Here is a 19,104-nt window from a genome sequence, read left to right as displayed (position 1 = left end):
TATCAGGGCAACGTGAAAGCAGCACCTGCAAAATCTACAGACATTGTTTAACACAGCCACAAGTGGTGCACCAGAACCACCTGTTGTGGCTGCCGATGGCCAAGCCAGTGAAAGTGTTCAGTGCTTCAAATGTATGGGTTGCACTATCGCAACTACAAATGTAGTTTTTTTGAGTCAAATACAAAGTACCTAGGCTATCTATACAGTAATGAAGGGCTCATGCCCACACAGAATAATGTGGATGTATGCAGTAACTTATCAGTTCACAAGAACCAAAGAGAACTACAGTCATTCCTGAACAATGTTAATTATTATGTGAAATTCAGTCACATTTCCTACCTACTTAATCATTTGGGTAAAAAAGGAGTTAAACTCATGTGGTCAGAGGTAAGCTAGAAAGCTGTCTTGCCACTTAAACAGAGCCTTACATTGATGCCTTGTTTAGCAACACTCAACTCATGCATCACTTAATACTAGTGGCTAATGCCTCAGATTGCAGCACTGGTACTGAACCGTCCCATACATAGACCGATGGCCCATCTCATTTGTGTCAAGAATATTAAATAGGGCACAATGAAAATACACATATATACAGAACGAGGCATTTGCTACCACATATGGATTCAATAAGTTACACATATATCTCTATGGACTAAGTTTCACCTCATCACTGATTTACAAGCCTCTGATTTCACTATTCGGTCCTCACCCAAAACTTTCTGATAATGCTGCACTGCAGCCGCACTGGTGGGCAGTAATACAGGCCCACAATGCAGCACTCAAATGCAGATGCACTTTCCCCATATGATGTGTGGCCCAGATGCAGAGTCTGAAAATCACAAAGCACTATATTTTGCCTTAGAAGCCAATCAGTAATGCGCCCTCAATGAATTCCCAATTACTGTACATGAAGTAGCTACAGAAACAGCCCATAATATACTACTCTAGAGGGTGTTCACTTTTCTAAACTGTTGTGACTGGACCATCTGCCTAACTGTGCCCACCTGGTATGACATACATATTTTTTGTTACAACAGCTGCTTAATGCAACAGATGGTGACTTATTATTAGGCATGGATGAATCTGAATGCCAGGTTGTAATTTCACTGACATTCTGGGATTGCATAATGAAGTTCCTCCACAATGAATATTGGGGAATGCCCAGAATGAAGGCAATAGCAAGGCATTACGTGTACTGGCCTAGTGTTGATGCTGTCATAGACCATATGTTTCAGACCTGCCAGATCTGCGCCCATAACCAATTATCCCCAGTGCAGCATTCCAACCCTTGGCCCCAATCTGACCAGCCCTGGCAAAGAGGCAATACTGATTTCACTGGGTCATTTCAAGGAGCAATGTGGTTCCTAGTTGTTGACGCCCTCTCTGACCTTTCCATATGTGGCATGGATGACGACCACACCACACCACCACCACCACCACCACCAACAACAACAACAACTATTATTGGTGGCCTCTGCATAATTAATTGCAATACATGGGGAACCTTCCACTCTGATTTCTGATCTCAATTCACAGCACCCACATTTCAGGATTTTTTTAAACACAATGGTATTGAGTACCTTTCCATCCAGCAATTAATTCTGAATCTCAAGGCATGGTCAGGACCTTCAAAACACAGACATACAAGATGATGATGACAGCCATCTCCAGGGAAGCACTCACCAGCTTCATCACAACATACTGGTTCACCCCTGCAAATGGATGTAGTCCAGCCAAAATTTTATACGGATGCAGACCCCATACCCTGTTTGATCTGCTGCATGCAACTGAATGAGCTTATGGCCTATGCAATGCACACAACACTATTACATGAACTTTTGGCCAGAATCCCTGGTCTACCCCAGGCATCATTGTCAGCAGTAGAGGACAACAAAGGTTTGAATTTGTAGCCTGTCAGGAGAACAAAGTAAAACAACAAAATCAGCTTCCACTACACCAAGACACTGTGCTCACCCCCCTTACCCCATAGCTGACTGGCCGAGACTCCTACAACCACGCTTGAGACAAGTGTGGCCAATGGCCTGCCTCTGCTACAACCTCTGCTCTAATTTTAGGTGTCAACAGGTAAGTTGACAATGAACAATGATGCGAGCAGATGGAGATGGAAAAATTTCCACACCCTTAGCCACTTCCAGCTCTCAGCAATGCCAGTGACCACCTCTCTGCGCAACAAGTGGGTGTTCAGCATATGCAGACTGCAGCACTCACGGAGGCCAGACTACACCTCCATCAGGACTGCAACTACTACTACCCCCCACCCCCCCCCCCCCCCCCCATCCCACCCCACCCCACCCCTCCTGCAGGCAGGACTCAGATGTACTGCTGTCACTTCAATTGAACGGCAACCCCTGAGCTAGGACTAACATCTGACCCACTGATCATGATCAAAAAGTATTATGGTGGCTTTGGTGGGGATTCCCTATGGGATGATTCAAATGTTGCTGCAGTGTAACTGTGACAAAGAGTGACTTCAATAGGAGTATAGAAGCACTAACATGTAGACAACGGATTAGTGTGACAGTTGTGTCTTTCCGACATGTGTGCAGTAAATGTGGTAATATGGACTATGGCGATATTATTACGAATGGGTCCAAACAGGACCAACATGCAGTTATTCTTTTTCTTGGCCGCAGGAGGACAAACAACAGTAGACATCTGTAAGAGAATGAAGAATATGTCTGGGGCAGCATGTCTCTCAAAAACCACTGTTGTGGACTGGTGTGCCAAAGTTTCGTGCTTGTTGCAATTCAACACAAGACATCAGTTGATCTGGGAGGCAGTTACGGAGTTCTTCACACAGCAGGACATGATGTTTGACAAAACAGTTATTTTCAATCTGGTGTGTCAGTGGGACGATTGCCTCAATGCTCATGGTAATTTTGCCCAATTGGTGTTCTGCTTCTGGACTGTATGGCATACAAATGTAAACTTTTTGATCACCCCTTATTTGGAGAACAAATCAGAGCTACTCATGCTTAGAAGCTCAGTCACGGTTCGCTCCTGTGGAGGGCACCATCATATTATTACATAGATGTTATATCTGACAATAAAAAAAAGTGTAAGGGCAAACAAAGCACTTAAGAGCTGTAATAGGACATGAAGTGTATCAAGCTACAGTACAGTGTGTGTGTGTGTGTGTGTGTGTGTGTGTGTGTGTGTGTGTGTGTGTGTGTGGTGTAGTGCCACAAGCAACTGAATGTCCCATGCAAGATCATCTTTGACTCAGCCTATGATCTATATTAACTGTTTGTTTTTTCATTGCTATATTATTCTGTTGTTTTGTTCGCTCTGTTACTTGAATGTCATTTTGTGTTATGGGTTATTTTAAAGCTAATAAGGTGCATTTTGATAACCTGCAACAGCTGGGGACCCCAACATGATATGCAAGTCACAGGCATTAAATTCAACACATGCTTGCACTCCTGTACTTTACAGCATCACACAAAGTACAGCTGCATCAACTTCATTGTGCTGCTTCTGCACTCCATGCCAGCCATGCCATTCATCTGTAGCCCACTGATTCTTACAATGGTAGACCAAGTTCCTATGACAATTGCAGATGCACCTGGCTTGTGCAATGGTAAACCACATCACAGTAAAACCATCACTGTTCTGGCAGCAAAATTTCTATGCTATGCTATGCTATGTGTAGTTGGAAAGCCAGTTTGTCCTTGTACAAGGCACCATCAACCATACAAAACATAGTTATGTTGTGGCAGCACTCAGTGAAGAAATGGTACTGGAAATGCAGGATATTATATTGTTACCACCGAATGTGGACCGATATCCAGCAATTAAGAACACCCTAATCACATAACATTCACAGTCTGAGGTGAAAAGCCTGGAAAACTTCATGCTGAAGAGTTGGGTGACTGCATGCCATTGCAACTGATGAGTTGACAACATACGTTTGCAAGCAATAAAGTAACCAACAACATTATGTGAAGCATTTGGCTATCACACCTACTGCCTTACACACAAAAGATTTTAAGTGTGTGTGCTGGTGATCTAGATGCACTAGTGCAAACTGCCAACATCTTTGTGTGCTGCAGCAGTTAGCCTACAACCACAGACAGAAAGCAGCTTTGCTGCACTACAAATTTAGATCACCAAACTTACCAGACAGCTCAATGCACTGTGAATTCAGAATAACAGGTGCAATCACTCAACAGGGAAAACCAGTTGTTCATCCTTGGCTATGAAAGTATGTTGATACCACCACTGATTTGGGGCTGAGGCAAGGAAATGTAGCTCATCTTGTAAGCAGGGAAGCAGTAGGAGCTCAGTGATGATGGCCACTGACACTCCGAATGGCAGCCATCAACTGTTTATCACAGACCAACATACAAAATTACAGTTTTCAGTAGACACAGGTGCAGATGTATCAGTCTATCTGATCGTCCATCTGCCACCTTGTAGGCTTGATGATTACTGCCTCATTGCAGCCAATGTCTCTACAATAGTTACATATGGATGAGGCACATTAGTGTTAATTAGGCCTACAACACAGGCTTGAGGGGTAGTTTGTCATGCTAGACATAACACATCCTACATTGGGAGCAGATTTTCTATCAATTATGGACTTGTGCTCAACTTCCGTCAAGAATGCCTGATGGACACTAGACGAGGACTAGTACGTCAGGTGGATGATGCTGGTATCTGGGTGATAATAAGATTCTCTGTTTATCAAACTTTCGAAACCGTTCCCCCGAGATCATGTACCAAGCTTCCATAGTGCACTATATTTTGACCTCACCTGGACCCCCTCTTCACACTCGACCACATCATTTAACATAACAGAAACTGAATGTGGTTAAAAAGGAATTTTCATCGATGCTCACATAGGGGATCTGGTGTTCATCAAGTAGTAGTTGGGCATGTGGTACCAAAACAGAAAAATGTGTGGCGTACTTGTGGAGACTATTGACAGCTAAACGCAAGAACGATATCAGACTGGTACCCTATACCAAACATCAAGGGCTTCACATCCAATGTCTATGGCAAGAGCATATTCTCTACTGAGGACCACATTTGAACTTTTCATCAGATACCCATGGCACCAGACAACGTTCCCAAGACAGCCGTATGCACATCTTTCAGATTGTGAGAATTCACCCGCATGCCTTTCGGGCTACGTAATGATGCTCAGACAATCTAAAGATGTATTGATGAGGTTGCAGTTGACTTGGATTATTGCTATGTATATATACATGGCATTTTGGTCATGTTGCACTCAGAAACTGAGCATCTGCCATACATACGACAACTCTTTATCTGTCTACGTGAGCGCAGCCTCATTATTAATCTGTCCAAATGCATCTTTGGGGCAGCAGATGTTCAACTTCTTGGCTATAGCATTAATCCTCAAGGAATCTGACCATCAAAAGAGAAGGAAGATGCAACTTTGGTTTTCCATTATCTGTGACTATCAAGGAACTACAATGCTACCTCAGTGTCACGAACTTTTATCATTGTTTTATCCATAGCCACGCCTCCTAGCTGTGCCACTGAACAAATTCATACAAGGCAAACTGAGACCAAAGGATAAATGAGAGTGGAATCCAGAAGCTGAAATGTCATTTTCGGATTTGAAGACTGCCATGACTGAAGCAGCACTCTTGGTGCACCCAGTACCACACACGTACAACTTGCACTGGTGGTTGATGTGTCTGCTCCTGCAATTAGTGCTGAATTACAACAACGCATGGATGGAAAATAGCAACCACTAGCCTTCTTCAGTAGAAAGTTGTCTCCTTTGCAGCACAACAGGTCAGTCCATCAAAAAGTTCTGACATATGCTGGAGGGACAGCAGTTTGTTTTAGTAGCAGGTCACAAGACACTGATATATGCTTTCTGGCAGTATCCAGAGAAAGTTTCACGACGACAGCTCTGACATCTTGATTTCATCAATCAATTTACTATGAACATCATCCATATTTAAGATGAACTGAACATGCCAGATAATGCACTCACACTTATAGAACATATTTCTGAAGCAACTGACTTTAAAGCTATCACAGTGGCACAACCATCAGATGATGAATTACATGATTTGTTGATGCAACCATCAGGCATGCAACTCCACCTTATCACGCTACCATTGTTAGCTGCCCAGCTATACTGTGATGATGTCAATAATACATGATGACCAACCATGACAGCCAAGTTATGCCAACAGGCAATTATCTTGCTGCACAACATGTCGCACCCAGAGGTTAGAACCATAACAAACATGGTGAAGTAAGTGTTCATCTGGTCGCATATGGATAGGGTTTACAAGCAATTTGTATGACAATGCGTGGCCAGTCAATGCAATAAAATTAGCAGACGTGTGAGGTCACCCATGGGAAGCTTCATACCTCCAAATCTATGGTTTAAACACATCCATAAAGATCTTGTAAAACCTCTCCTGCTGTCACAAGGAAACACTTACCATCTCACAGTTATCTGCTGTTATACTCACTGGCATGAATTGTTCCAGATAACTGATAAAAACATTGAAACTGTCAAGACCTGATTCTTTTGTGGGTGGATTACCTATTTTACATACTCCTGCGGATCACAATGGACCAGGGGAAACAGTTTCAATCTTATCTTTTCAAAGCACTCACTGTCCAGTGGCAAATGTTTTAATTGAATGTATGCACCAACAGCTCAAAGCATCATTGTGATGCCATGATTCACTATGGTGGACAGGGATGCCATCTAGTTCTTAGGTCTACGCATGTCCCTGAAAGAAGACCTCCAAGAAACTACAGTGGAGCTCATGTATGGTCAACCTATATGCCTTCCAGGTGAGTTCTACATCAATGTACAAAATGAATCCATTGACCCGCCTGAGTTAGTGAATAACCTATGTACACAAGTGTGACAGCTACGTCCAATGCCATTAAAGGATCAACCAAACTCTCACCTGTTCATGTTTGATTAGCTACATGACTGTCACTAGATTTTAATGTCACTTGATGCAATGCGCAAGATGCTGTAGCCACCCATGATAGACCACATCCTGTAGTTAGCAGGCATGACGAAACATTCACCATAGATGTAATGGGCACACTGATGGCCATCAATGTCAACAGACTTAAGCCATCATTTCATGCCACCACCACAGATCATGACCCTGCTGCACTCATCAAGGACATGACAAGCACATCCGCCACCCCAACATGCAATGGGCATCAGAGCCCACCATCACGAAACCAGCAGTAACCAGTGAGTGACCTGTTGGTGCACAATCCGGATGACGCATCGAGTTCTACAAGAAGTATCAGTGACCAGTGACACTACGGGGAGGGGGGGAGGGAGTAGTGAAGTATATGCAGGGTAAGGTACAGTAAGTGTTTAAGGTGTAGCACTACTTGCAAGTGAAGGTTCCATGCAAATGAAGGTTCTGTGCAAGATCATCTTTGTTCTTCCTGATATATTATTCTGTTGTTTTGTTTGCTCTGTCACTTGAATGTCATTTTGTGTTATAGGTTATTTTAAAGCTAATAAAGTGATTTTTGCAAACCTGAAACACACACAATAATACAACATAGTAACAAATACAATTCACTTATTTTATGGTGTAAAAATAAGGTAAAGAATAATACAAAACATTAACTTGTTATGAAACAAAATTGCTTCATAACCTTCCTGTTACACAACAAAGATTTTTTTAAAAGTATGTATAGTACTATCACCTGGCAGCCCCTGTGTCATTCTTTTGATTCCCATTCTCTTTCTGTACGATGCATGTTCTCACTTTAAGTTGATAGATATTGCAGATGCATTGAAATTGGGGATAAGCAATTGCTGTTGTGTCCTTTGTGAGAGGTACAAACACGCTCTGATCTACTGGTATTATGAAGAAGTTCACTGAACCTCTATACCTTCTGTAATGTAAGTGACCTGATGAAATGGAGAGTTTATATGATAGCCACTGCCTCTGCAGGAAACAAATACGTGTTTTTAAGGGAGGGAGTATGAGATCAGAACAAAAGAAGGAACTCACTCTTAAGGCTGCCACATTTATATGGGTGTCATGAATAAGTTGTTATGTCTGATTAGGTTTGTGACACGGATGGATGCTTCAGGAAGAGAGCACCTGAGACTCAGAAATTTTAGTGTGCTGTCTTATCTGGTAAATTGGATAGTGAGGAAGCATTCATGTTAAGTAGTGATCACGATTCAGCACTATTGTTTTTGATCAAAAGGGAAACAATGATTTGCCTAAAAGGAGCTCCTGCAGGTCTGCTAATTTCTTACCAGACGTGGGGTCCAGAATTTGAATTCTCTGCAACATAAATCTGTTTGCCTGTTTCTGGCACTGAATATGGATATTATCAGATTGCTGGGTAGGCAGTTCATACACAACTAACAAGCAGACAATACTAGAGTCACACTGTGAAGTTGTCGCAAAAAATGAATCACTATCTGTTTTTAACTCTAAATATGATTCTCTTGGTTCCACAGACTGAGCACTGTTGCAGTAGCATGCTTTTTAAATGTTAAATGTCATGGTATGACAGTTTCCTTTCTATAATATTGCCTGCAGGTTATTTTACCTTCTACAGCTCTTCAATGTATTCGTTACAGATTTCAGCTTTCCCTTCTTTGGTAAGTACTGCCTTCCCATCTGAGCTCTTGATGTTCATGTAGCTGTTTCTCTTTTCTCCAATGTCTCTTTAATTTCCTTATAGGAAGAAACTATCTTTCTTCTAGTTATGTACGCTACTACAGCCTTGGATTTGTTAAGCCATTTTACATTTTCTGTCGCCCTCATTTTTCAGACATCTGTACTCTCTTTTGCCTGCTTCATTTGCCATTTGCTGCATTTTTATATTTTCTTCTTTTGCCAAATAAATTCAGTATCTACTGCGTTATCCAAGGATTTTTTAAGAGGCTTTGTTTTTTATCTTTTTTCTCATCAGCTGCCTTCAGTATGTTATGTCTCAAAGCTACCCATTCATCTTCTATTGTATTCCTTTCCCAGATTTCAGTCAAATGTTTCCTAATGTTCCCTCTGAAATTCCCAACAATCACTATAAATATACATAATTCTTAAACCATGTGTTATTGCCGATTAAACTGTGCTCCATGCAAAATTCTACCAGGCAGCTTCCTATCTCATCCACCCCCCCCCCCCCCCACCACCACCACCAACCTGGTCAACGTTCTCCTAATACTTTTCCTTTTCTTCCTTTTCTTGCTATTCTAGTCCCTCACAACAATTAAATTTTCATCTCCCATAGATAACTGAATAATTTCTTTTACTTACTCACACATTATTTCTACATCTTCGCTATCTGCAGAGTTAGATGGCATATAAACTGGTACCACTGTGGTGGGTGTCAACTTCAGGCCTATCACACATTCTGTACCCACTAAAGTAATTATTAACGCTTCAATCCATTGTCTCATTGTCACAATTGTCCCTCTCCACATTACTCCAAATATCAAATCACCTACTCATCCCTAAACCTGCTTGATTATAGCAGCATTTCCATGGCTTTATCTATCTGCACTCCTGGAAATGGAAAAAAGAACACATTGACACCGGTGTGTCAGACCCACCATACTTGCTCCGGACACTGCGAGAGGGCTGTACAAGCAATGATCACACGCACGGCACAGCGGACACACCAGGAACCGCGCTGTTGGCCGTCGAATGGCGCTAGCTGCGCAGCATTTGTGCACCGCCGCCGTCAGTGTCAGCCAGTTTGCCGTGGCATACGGAGCTCCATCGCAGTCTTTAACACTGGTAGCATGCCGCGACAGCGTGGACGTGAACCGTATGTGCAGTTGACGGACTTTGAGCGAGGGCGTATAGTGGGCATGCGGGCGGCCGGGTGGACGTACCGCCGAATTGCTCAACACTTGGGGCGTGAGGTCTCCACAGTACATCGATGTTGTCGCCAGTGGTCGGCGGAAGGTGCACGTGCCCGTCGACCTGGGACCGGACCGCAGCGACGCACGGATGCACGCCAAGACTGTAGGATCCTACGCAGTGCCGTAGGGGACCGCACCGCCACTTCCCAGCAAATTAGGGACACTGTTGCTCCTGGGGTATCGGCGAGGACCATTCGCAACCGTCTCCATGAAGCTGGGCTACGGTCCCGCACACCGTTAGGCCGTCTTCCGCTCACACCCCAACATCGTGCAGCCTGCCTCCAGTGGTGTCGCGACAGGCGTGAATGGAGGGACGAATGGAGACGTGTCGTCTTCAGCGATGAGAGTCGCTTCTGCCTTGGTGCCAATGATGGTCGTGTGCATGTTTGGCGCCGTGCAGGTGAGTGCCACAATCAGGACTGCATACGACCGAGGCACACAGGGCCAACACCCGGCATCATGGTGTGGGGAGCGATCTCCTACACTGGCCGTACACCACTGGTGATCGCCGAGGGGACACTGAATAGTGCACGGTACATCCAAACCGTCATCGAACCCATCGTTCTACCATTCCTAGACCGGCAAGGGAACTTGCTGTTCCAACAGGACAATGCACGTCCGCATGTATCCCGTGCCACCCAACGTGCTCTAGAAGGTGTAAGCCAACTACCCTGGCCAGCAAGATCTCCGGATCTGTCCCCCATTGAGCATGTTTGGGACTGGATGAAGCATCGTCTCACGCGGTCTGCACGTCCAGCACGAACGCTGGTCCAACTGAGGCGCCAGGTGGAAATGGCATGGCAAGCCGTTCCACAGGACTACATCCAGCATCTCTACAATCGTCTCCATGGGAGAATAGCAGCCTGCATTGCTGCGAAAGGTGGATATACACTGTACTAGTGCCGACATTGTGCATGCTCTGTTGCCTGTGTCTATGTGCCTGTGGTTCTGTCAGTGTGACCATGTGATGTATCTGACCCCAGGAATGTGTCAATAAAGTTTCCCCTTCCTGGGACAATGAATTCACGGTGTTCTTATTTCAATTTCCAGGAGTGTATTTAATGTTTGATTAGAGTGTCTTTGTTAATATCAAGGCTCCCACCATATTTCATCAGTGTAAAAATATAATTAAACAATGGAAAATCCAGAATTGTATGTAACAATACTATGAAAAGGAAAGTTGCTACTCACCTTATAGCAGAGATGCTGAGTCGCAGATAGGCGCAACAAAAATAAGCTTTTGGCCAACAAGGCCTTCGTCTCTCTCTCTCTCTCTCTCTCTCTCTCTCTCTCTCTCTCTCTCTCTATCACACACACACACACACACACACACACACACACACACACACACACACATACACACACACACAAATGCAACTCCTCACACACGTGACTGCAGTCTCTGGCAACTGAAGCCACACTCATATATTTCCCACATCAACAATTGTTCATGTGGTAAAACTGAATATTTCACTATCATCTGCATAGAAGATGAGCAAAAATACACTTCAGCACATTCAAGGTAAATAATTTTTCTTCCTACAAATGCATCCAGCACTGAAGTATATGTACAGTGGTACTAAAATTTTATTTCACATATACAAAATGAAATAAAGGTTTCCTGAAGAATGTGACTCTTGATTTATACTGATCAACTGTAGCAGTAACAGAATGCCCTGGCCATTATGTAACTGGTTTGCCTAAAGACTATGGAAACACTGTTCACTATTATAGCAGTTTTGCTCCTTGTCCGAATAGGATCAAGGAGGAAATGGAAAACGCATCTTCCTTACACTCACTGTAAACAAAGTATTCAGTATTTTGACTATTACAAGAAGGTAACAACAGATTAAGCAACTCACTGCACCACCCTCGGACCCTGTTGTTGAACGACTGTGCAATGAATGACTGGAAGATGAATCTGTAGAAGAGCTGCTTTTACGGGATGCAAAATTTGCTGGGTCTAGTGCTGGAGGAAACAGCTCATGCTCTCCCCACCTGCCAAACAGAGACAAAATCATTGTTCTAAGCATATTTTGATATGAATTGAAGCAAATAAACTACATTATTATTTTTACTGTGTTACATGATTTAAAGTATCATTAAATTTTTAAACAGAATAAATATGTAAAGTATACTTTAATTATATTTACTTCATTACACCACCAGAAGTTAAGTTATATTATACAATTAATAAATGCAGAAATTTTGAAATGTGTTGATATAGAGGGTGATTATAATTAAAGTTAAACTTTCAAACCGGTGTAGAAATAACATCACTGATTGGAATAATGTCAAATTGCAACAGAATATTATCAGAGAAGGGAGAAAACATATGGCAGAAGAAAAATAAATAGTTACAAAATGTAGCAATTGATGGAGCTGTAAGCATCATACTTTAATAGTGGTCGATTACAAATGACAAATGAATCATACAACACTGCTTAAAGTGTACATTTGATGTTAAACTGTACTACTCAGTGTGCACGAGTGTACAGATGTGATACTGTTAGTTACGCCAGTCCATCCACCACAGCAAGGTCATATCACACTGGATGGGAAAAATTGGTTTTCAATTCTCCTGAGCCCAAAAACCGCATAAAAAGCATCAATCACATCAGTTTTTAATTGTCCTGAGGCCAAACACCACACAATAAGCAACAATCACATCAGTTTTTATTTGCCCTGGGGCCAAAAACCGCATAAAAAGCATCAATCAAAATCAAATCGGACTTTTAATTTCTGTGAGACTGATGCAAAACATGTTCAGTATGTTGTCCACCATTTTCTGCAACATGTTGAAATCGAGAATCAGCATGTTACACAACTGATCGAAGTGTTTCTGGGGTCACATTCAGAGTGTGTAGTGCAATGAGTGCCTTCACTGCAGCAAAGATTGTATTCGGAACACTGAACACAACATCTATCAGATAGTCCCACAGCCAGAAGTCAGACGGATTAAGGTCAGTTGATTGGGACGGCCGAGCTGTAGTGAAATGGCGCCTGATAATTCTAGTATTTCTGAAGTGGCACTTCAGCAGCTGCTAAACTGCATTTGCAATGTGCGGTGGTGTGCCATCTTGCATAAAAATGATCCGATCCATACACCGATATTGTTGGAGAGCTGGAATGACGTGGTTGCACAAAAGACACTTATATTGCTTACCAGTGATGCTACACGTGACAGGACCAGAAGCACCTGTCTCTTCAAAAATAAGGCCTTATGATAAATGATGCCTTAAACCCGCACCACACAGCAATCTTTTCTGGACGAAGTCGTACTGGTTGATTTGCATGTGGATTTTCTATTGCCCACGTTCAACGATTCTGTGTTTTGTCGTATCCTGTTAGATGGAAGTAGGCTTCGTCTCTGCACAAAATCTTCCAAGGCCAATCATTGTTCATTTCCATGCGAGCAAGAAATTCTAAAGCAAAGGTGTCTCTTGCTGGCAGGTCAACAGGAAGCAACTCGTGTACATGGATAATTTTGAATGGATAGCAAAGGAGGATGTTTCATAGGATTTTATGCACCATGCTCAAGGGGATGTCCAATGTTCAGGCAATTCTCTGTGCACTACATGTTTCCATTCATCTCCTCCTGCATTGCTGTGGCCACTGCATCCAGTGACGTCGTATGAATTTGTTTCATCCCTCTAGCAGGTTGCACACCAAAAGAACCCGTTGTTTCAGATTTCCAAATTATTTTCTCCAGACCCACGGCAGTCATCGGACCAACACCTTTTCCAAACTTTTCAGTGTCCAGAACTTCTGCAGAGCGATGTGTGCACAATCATCATTCTTGTAATACAGCTTTACAAGCAGAGCGTGATCCTGCATTGAGACAGTCATGGCGAACGTCACAGACGCTAAAGGAGGAAAAGCCGTATACCCAGCGTATTTGTACCAACTCCAGTGGGTCATGTGCAAGACAGGTGTTTTCATTTATGTATTATGACATATACAGTGCCATCTATTGATCAATTTTCACACTTTTTTTTTTCTTCTGCCATATGTTTTCGCCTTTCTCCAATAATATTCCATTGCAATTTGAGGTTGTAACAGAAATAACTATCCTGCAGAAAAGAATATCTTAAGACCTGCCAACAAGTAAGTTAACAGAGATGGTAATATTACAAACATTTTTGATCAATATTATTGGTGTTGGGTGAAACCTCAGGGTACCAACCAAATAAGCAATGTCGAATCTACGCCAAGACATTAATCTCTTTTAGACATAATATATCAGTGGAAAGAATTTATACAACAACTGTTATGCAACATTAAAGCATGGTTTCTCAAAGACCTCAAAATTTTAAAATTTACTAGTCACGATGCATAGGAATCAAAATTAGGATGCCTCCTCCAATTTCATGGAGTCTTTGAATAAAACCAATGAATTTTTGAATGTCACTGGCCACTTAGGATCAGTGTTGTCCCACTACGTGTGTTGAGAATGGTGAGTTGCCACTTAAGCTCTCTCTGCATATCTCTTTGGTGAAATAAGCATACAAAAATTACTCTGTTCCAAATGTAGCTGCATGCCATACCATTGCTCTTCTATACTCCTAACAACTTTTCTTCAACAGTTACCAGTAAGCAATGAGTCAATTTTGGATCCTTATCAGAGGGCTACCATTTAGAAGTATGAATATGTAACAGACTAAGAGAGTTTGATGTTCCATGACAACACTTTAGCCAAGACTCACTACGACTTCTTACAGGACACAGAGTTTCTCTCAAACAGATGATTAAGAAAGAAAAGTGTCCTCAAAGAGGTGCTCTGCTCTGTATTTCCTTGCACACAGATTGAAAGTAGACAACACATGCAGATTGAAACAAGGGGCTCCCTTGGCTGTTCAGTCAATTCCTCTTACAATATACTGAAAATTTGGGTTCCTAATGAATTCACATTATTTAGTGTTATATTTTAAAGAATCCTGAATGTGCTGAGCCAGATGTGGTGTGACTATGGAAATAAATATTTCATCATCTCCAATTTTAACTCTGCCCTGCATGTGGCAAGACAGATACACCAGGTTGCTGTATATTTAAGCTGATATTGCAGCTGCAGTAGTCTGCAGGCTTGCAGTTTTGAAGAGCGTTTCATTCGCCTGCTATCTGTCATATCATTGTTAACACAAACAGTCATCCATCACTGTGAAAACAGATTGGCCACAAGTGATTAATGAAAACTTTGTAGCCTGCGAAAGTAATTTTCTACTTATGGGCTTCTAATACTTCTAGTAGCCCTAATGGGAACAGTTATCATCATGTATCTCTATATAGGGCACTGCCAACTTATACCTGTCATTTTTCACCAATATAGAAGACTAGCCACTTGTAATGCTTGTGGCATTTGGATCAATTTATGTTCTATTTCAATAATGTGTCTTGTATTCTATCAAGAGGAAAATTACATACATAAATTGTGACCTACTCTTTATTTCATATTGCAATGGGCTGAGTGTGCTGTCCAGTTAAAGATATCTGTGTGTTGTTGGATCTTTCCCTCATCTTTCAATGGGGAAGTTTTAATATCTTTTAGAGTGGTTGCTTCATTCATGTCTACTGATCAAGACAGAGAAATCCATCATGCATCATCTGATGCAGTATTATAGGCAAGAGAAAGAGACAGAGAAAGAGAGAGAGAGAGAGAGAGAGAGAGAGAGAGAGAGGGGGGGGGGTCTGTTATTGTATACAAGGATATGAAGAAGAGAAAGAGGAAAGAGAGTACTGTTCTACTGGTAGATTAAAAGCTACAGGTTAAAATTAAGGTGGAAGTAAAAAAGTTAAGTATAAGGAAACAGATGCTAATAGTTAGAGGGGAATGATTACCAGTGAATGGAAAAAAAATAGTGGACTACAAGAGTAGAAAAGTCTAGGACAAACTTTGAAGGAAATAAATCACACTATTTGAGAAATGACGAGGAGAGAATCTGTGACAATAAACAAAAATTTGGAAGCAGTAATGAATAGTTAAGAACACGCGCATCAATGGAAAAGATGTGTACGTATTTTTTTGTTGTTAAGGAAAGTGAAAGGTGACACAAGAAACTGACATGTGCCACAGTACTGGTGTACATCTCTCCAGCAGCCTCCCTCCGAAAGCCTACATGCAAGATTCAGTAAGTATGGATATGGCCTATTGATAGTGCAATTTCAGGCAGTGCCTACAGACAGGCAGATGATTTGTTGCAACGTATTGGTGGATGAAGTAACTGAAAATTATGTACAAGCTCTGGGGACTGGAGCAGATAAAACAGATGAGAACGTAACAAGGATATCAATATTAAAATAGTTGTTTGTTGAATATGATATTGTCTCGTCTCATGTTGAGCTGGTGACACAAGTTGTGTATTTCCATGTTGCACAGAATAGCAGAAACCCTTCAGAGAGAGAAATTACTTCCATCCAGAGAATTATTGACAGTGATTAGGCAGTTTGGTATTTAATTTCTTTTGCTTATTTTTAACTGATGTTCTGCAAAGATATGCTTGTTCAGTTAAGTACATTTGGGAGTGGTAGCATAAATTCAGGAGAAGCTCTTGTAGAGTTTCTCCAAAAAGAGGGAAAAAGAAAAAAAGCTGTAATTGACCATTTAGTTGTTTCTGGTTGTCTTTTTGTTGTAAGAGTCTTTCACAGTGGCATTCATGGGAAAAAATCTTGGTTTACATGAGCTATTCATAAATGTAGTATGTAAGATGACTGCAGGTATAGTTACACAAGCATGAACTTTACACAAACTATAGTTGAACATTAGTTTTTCTGTTGCTGTTTTTGGAGAACACCAAGATGTGATTCAGAATAGCAATGAAAAATGTATTTACTAACTCTTTTGGAATGGCTGAAAGTGGGTTATGTTGCAAGATATCCTCCAAATGGAAATTATAAGAATGAAATACAAATTAATCAATTCACCCATCTACTTATCTGACAGTAATACATTATTAACTCTTGTCTGACAAGCTCAGTATTTATTATGGCAAACAAAAAACAAAATACAAAATCATAATGATGATAATGTATATACTGTTTAGACCAGAGTTGTAAATATACTCTCAAGTTCCACCTCTACATGGAGTTAGCCTATTTGATCTCACTTCAGTTTGCAGAGTGTGGAGGGGTTATTCACTCGAATCCAGGAGTAAGCAGACTCTGTGTTGTGTGGACATCTTTTGGCTGAGACCTCTTGCCACATTCAGATTCAATACACAGAATGGAGTGGCAGAAGTTTTTTGAGACAGCTGGAAGGAAGTACAATCTGGAATTGGAAATATTTCAATTGGGAAGTGACAGCCATTTGACCAACTGTTTTCCAGGTTTTAAACCTGAGAATATTGTTCATCCACAGGGGTGGGGCGGGAGAGCCGGGGGTGGGGCGGGAGAGCCGGGGGTGGGGCGGGAGAGCCGAGGGTGGGCGGCTGAGCCGAGGGTGAGGTGGGAGAGACAGGGGGAGAGACAGGGGGAGAGACAGGGGGAGAGACAGGGGGAGATGGAGGAGGGGGAAGAGTGATAGTGGAGGGAGAGAGGGGGGAGAAAGACAGGGGAGGGTGAGGAGGAGGTGTGAGCGAGAGATCGGGGAGGGTGAGGAGGAGGGTTGAGCGAGAGATAGGGAAGGGTGAGAAGGAGGGAGGGAGGGGTGAGAGAGAGAGACAGGGGAGGGTGAGGAAGGAGGGATTGTGTGTGTGTGTGTGTGTGTGTGTGTGTGTGTGTGTGTGAGAGAGAGAGAGAGAGAGAGAGAGAGGAGAGAGAGAGAGAGAGAGGGAGAGAGGGAGAGAGAGAGAGAGAGAGAGAGAGAGGGGAGAGAGAGAGAGAGGGAGAGAGGGAGAGAGGGAGAGAGGGAGAGAGGGAGAGAGGGAGAGAGGGAGGGTGGGAGGGTGGGAGGGAGGGGGAGGGAGAGGAGGGAGGGGTGAGAGAGACACAGAGGAGGGTGAGAAGGAGTGAGGGGTGAGAGACGGGAGAGGGTGAGAAGGAGTGAGGGGTGAGAGACGGGAGAGGGTGAGAAGGAGTGAGGGGTGAGAGACGGGAGAGGGTGAGAAGGAGTGAGGGGTGAGAGACGGGAGAGGGTGAGAAGGAGTGAGGGGTGAGAGACGGGAGAGGGAGGGAGGGGGAGAGAGACGGGGAGGGAGAGAGATGGGGGAGGGAGGGGGGAGAGACGGTGGAGGGAGAGAGATGGGGGAGGGCGGAGGGAGAGATGGGGGAGGGAGGGAGGGAGAGAGATGGGGCAGGGAGGGAAGGAGGGTGGTGGAGAGAGATGGGGCAGGGAGGGAAGGAGGGTGGTGGAGAGAGACGGGGGAGGGAGGTGGAAAGAGACAGGGGAGGGAGGGAAGGAGGGAGGTGGGAGAGACAGGGGAGGGAGGGAAGGAGGGAGGTGGAGAGAGACGGGGAAGGGAGGGAAGGAGGGCGGTGGAGAGAGACGGGGAAGGGAGGGAAGGAGGGAGGTGGAGAGAGACGGGGGCGGGAGGGAAGGAGGGAGGTGGAGTGAGACGGGGGGAGGGAGGGAAGGAGGGAGGAGGAGAGAGACGGGGGAGGGGAGGGTAGGAGGGAGGGGGAGAGAGACGGGGGAGGGAGGGAAGGAGGGAGGGGGAGAGAGACGGGGGAGGGAGGGAAGGAGGGAGGGGCGAGAGAGAGACGGGGAGGGAGGGGAAGGAGGGAGGGGGAGAGAGACGGGGAGGGAGGGAAGGAGGACGGGGGAGGGAGGGAAGGCGGGACGGGGAGAGAGACGGGGGAGGGTGGGAAGGAGGGAGGGAGGGAGGGAGGGAGGGAGGGGTAGGGAGGAGGGCGGGGGAGGGAAGGGAGGATGGAGGGGGGAGATGGGGGAGGGAGGGAAGGTGGGAGGGGGGAGAGGTGGGGGCGGGAGGGAACGGAGGGAGGGGGAGAGGTGGGGCGAGGGAGGGAAGGAGGGAGGGGGGAGCGGGTGGGGGGAGGGAGGGAAGGAGGGCGGGGGAGCGGTGGGGAGGGAGGGACGGAGGGAGGGGGAGCGGTGGGGGAGGGCGGGAAGGAGGGTGGGTGCGAGAGACGAGATGGGGTGCGAGGGAAGGAGGAGGGGGGGAGAGATGGCGGGTGGGAAGGGAGGAGGGGGGCGAGAGATGGCGGGTGGGAAGGGGGGAGGGGGTCGAGTGGGGGGGGGGCGAGAGCGAGCGAGCGAGAGAGAGGAGCGAGGAGAGAGAGAGCGAGAGAGGGAGGAGGGCAGAGAGGGAGCGAGGGCG

At 44.3% G+C, this 19,104-nt stretch overlaps 1 protein-coding gene across 4 annotated transcripts in view; it reads right to left on the bottom strand.

The window, feature by feature from the left end:
• The window catches only part of LOC124612996, a 246,760-nt gene that overhangs the window by 33,516 nt on the left and 194,140 nt on the right, over positions 1–19,104 (bottom strand). For all 4 annotated transcript variants that reach the window (XR_006979589.1, XM_047141547.1, XM_047141546.1 and 1 more), the window contains one exon: positions 11,758–11,893. Coding sequence is in view for 3 of the 4 variants with exons in the window: in XM_047141547.1 (XP_046997503.1) it covers positions 11,758–11,893 (136 nt within the window). In the remaining variant the exon portion in view is untranslated. The remainder of the gene's footprint in view (positions 1–11,757; positions 11,894–19,104) is intronic.

Source organism: Schistocerca americana, chromosome 4 (genome assembly GCF_021461395.2).
Source record: "Schistocerca americana isolate TAMUIC-IGC-003095 chromosome 4, iqSchAmer2.1, whole genome shotgun sequence".
NCBI lineage: Eukaryota > Metazoa > Arthropoda > Insecta > Orthoptera > Acrididae > Schistocerca > Schistocerca americana.
Note: the sequence above shows the minus strand (reverse complement) of the source record. Positions and strands in the feature narration are given on the sequence as shown.